We start from the raw sequence: 1,981 nt of genomic DNA on the forward strand, positions 1-1,981 counted from the left end.
TACTTTTTCCTCTGCATCATTCTGCAACACAAAGATTAGATCTATGAAATAGCTGAACTTTGCCCTTAAAAACTTAGGCAGTTAGCTAAATTTCCATTTCCAATGCCACAGCTTCCTGTCTGATTGGTGAAGTTTAGAGGGTTTGTTTTAAGGCGTCCAAAGACTGTTCAGGTTTCAGAAGTAAAGTCTAAAAGAGTGCAGTGGGGGATGACTAAGAAGAACCATTATTTTGGAAGAAAAGTTCCACCTTGAAACTTGGGGTAAATTTCTCACAAGTGGCACAAAATAGATTGTCCTTAGCCCCAATATTGTTGCATGAACAAGGCTGCAGGGAGCTTAGTTTGAAATAGATTGGACTTAAGCAGAAAGAATAAGAAGGAAAACTAATATTTATAAGTCAGGAAAGATTTGGTTGTATGGAACTTTAGAATGAAACCTTAAGGCAATGACACAATTTGTGGAACTTTATAAAGTCTCTCACGCAGACAATATATGAAAAATAAGTATCTGACCTTGGCAATTGTAATCTCACAAATATAATATACATTGCAAATTTTTTTTTTCAACTAGGAGGAAGGCATCACCTGTTTCATGCTAGCCAGGATATATATATATATATATATATATTTAAGTCTGCAAAGTGTGGATCTGCTGCTAGACATTTAAAGATGAATTTCAGCAACTGCAGCAACTGTGCCAGAGTACATGATCTGGTCTTTGCCAGTAGCTACTCACTAATCTTTATGATAGGCCTCCTGCTGAACTCCACAGCTCTGTACATTTTTATCTTCGGAGATGTTGTTCGCTCCATCACCACCATCTACATGAAGAATCTAGCAGTCTGCGATCTTCTGCTGTTGGCATCAATGCCTCTGAGGATATACTACTATGGCTGGCAACCCCAGCTATCTCAAACCACATGTGAAGTGGCAGGCCTGCTACTCTTGGTTAACATGTATGGCAGCATCTTCCTTCTGACTTGCATCAGCTCAGACCGCTGGATGGCTGTGCGCTTTCCACTCAGCTCCTGGGCACAGGCCATACGTCGACAAGCCAAGTACATCTGTGTGGGTATATGGACCTTGAGTATTGGGGGAGCCATTCCCACATACTTTGCTGCCAGGAATGCTACAAAACCCAACAGCACTCTCTGCTTTGATGAAAATCCTCAATATATCACAAATGCTGGTATTTCCAGTGCTATGGTGCTATGCTATGCCATTACATTGGTTGTCACGGTAACTTCCTCCTATAATTTGCTGCATGTTTTCCACCAGAGTGTAAGTGTGGAGATGGAACTGATCAATATATCCAAGATCAGATTAATGGTAGTGACGAATGTGGTCATCTTTCTGGGTTGCTTCTTGCCCTACCATTTGACAGTACTTTGCTTTCTTGTACCAGAGTTGAATGGAAAGTATTTAGTTCAGGCGTACAGATATGTCCTGCTCTTATCCTGCGTGAATGCTGCCCTAGATCCTCTGGCCTATTATTTTACCACTGAGACCTTCCAACGACAAGTACCCCTAGAACCTTTTCTTAGGAGCCGGGGTTCACACTGTGTCTACGTAGAAGAAGAAATGCTGGCTGGCCAGCCCTTGGAAACACAACCTCCCTCTGCGTCTTGAACAAGGAAGAGGCCACTGCAACAGGACAGCTTTTCCACCCAAGCTGTAGCTTTTAAATCAAGGATGCACAATTTTTGGGCTAAGACAGCAGCCTCCAAGCTTTTGAGCACCAGGAACTGGTTCTGTGGATAGAGGTTATTCTGTGGACTGGAGGGGGTGTGGTTTCGTGTACTGCCTGCATCCTGCAAATGGTGCTTTGCTTGTTTGCAGTGCCTGATTGTTGGCATGCCACGGCCCAGTGCTGGTCCACAACCCGGGGGTTGGATACCCCCTGGGCTAAGGGTAAAGTTTTGAGAGCATAGAGGACACACACACAGCAGTTGTGTTGAGAAGTTTCTCCATTGGCAAAAGTG

At 43.4% G+C, this 1,981-nt stretch overlaps 1 protein-coding gene across 1 annotated transcript; it reads left to right on the forward strand.

Moving 5' to 3' along the window:
• Nucleotides 1-668: 668 nt before the first annotated feature.
• LOC310650439 (lysophosphatidic acid receptor 6-like) lies at nucleotides 669-1,628 on the forward strand (the record flags this gene model as incomplete). The annotated part of the gene is made up of 1 exon (XM_083379433.1): nucleotides 669-1,628. The coding sequence occupies one exon, from the start codon at nucleotides 669-671 to the stop codon at nucleotides 1,626-1,628; it is 960 nt and encodes a 319-aa protein (XP_083235559.1).
• Nucleotides 1,629-1,981: the final 353 nt, after the last annotated feature.

The sequence above is a fragment of the Vipera ursinii genome, assembly GCF_947247035.1.
Source record: "Vipera ursinii genome assembly, chromosome: 1".
NCBI classification, from domain to species: Eukaryota; Metazoa; Chordata; class Lepidosauria; order Squamata; family Viperidae; genus Vipera; species Vipera ursinii.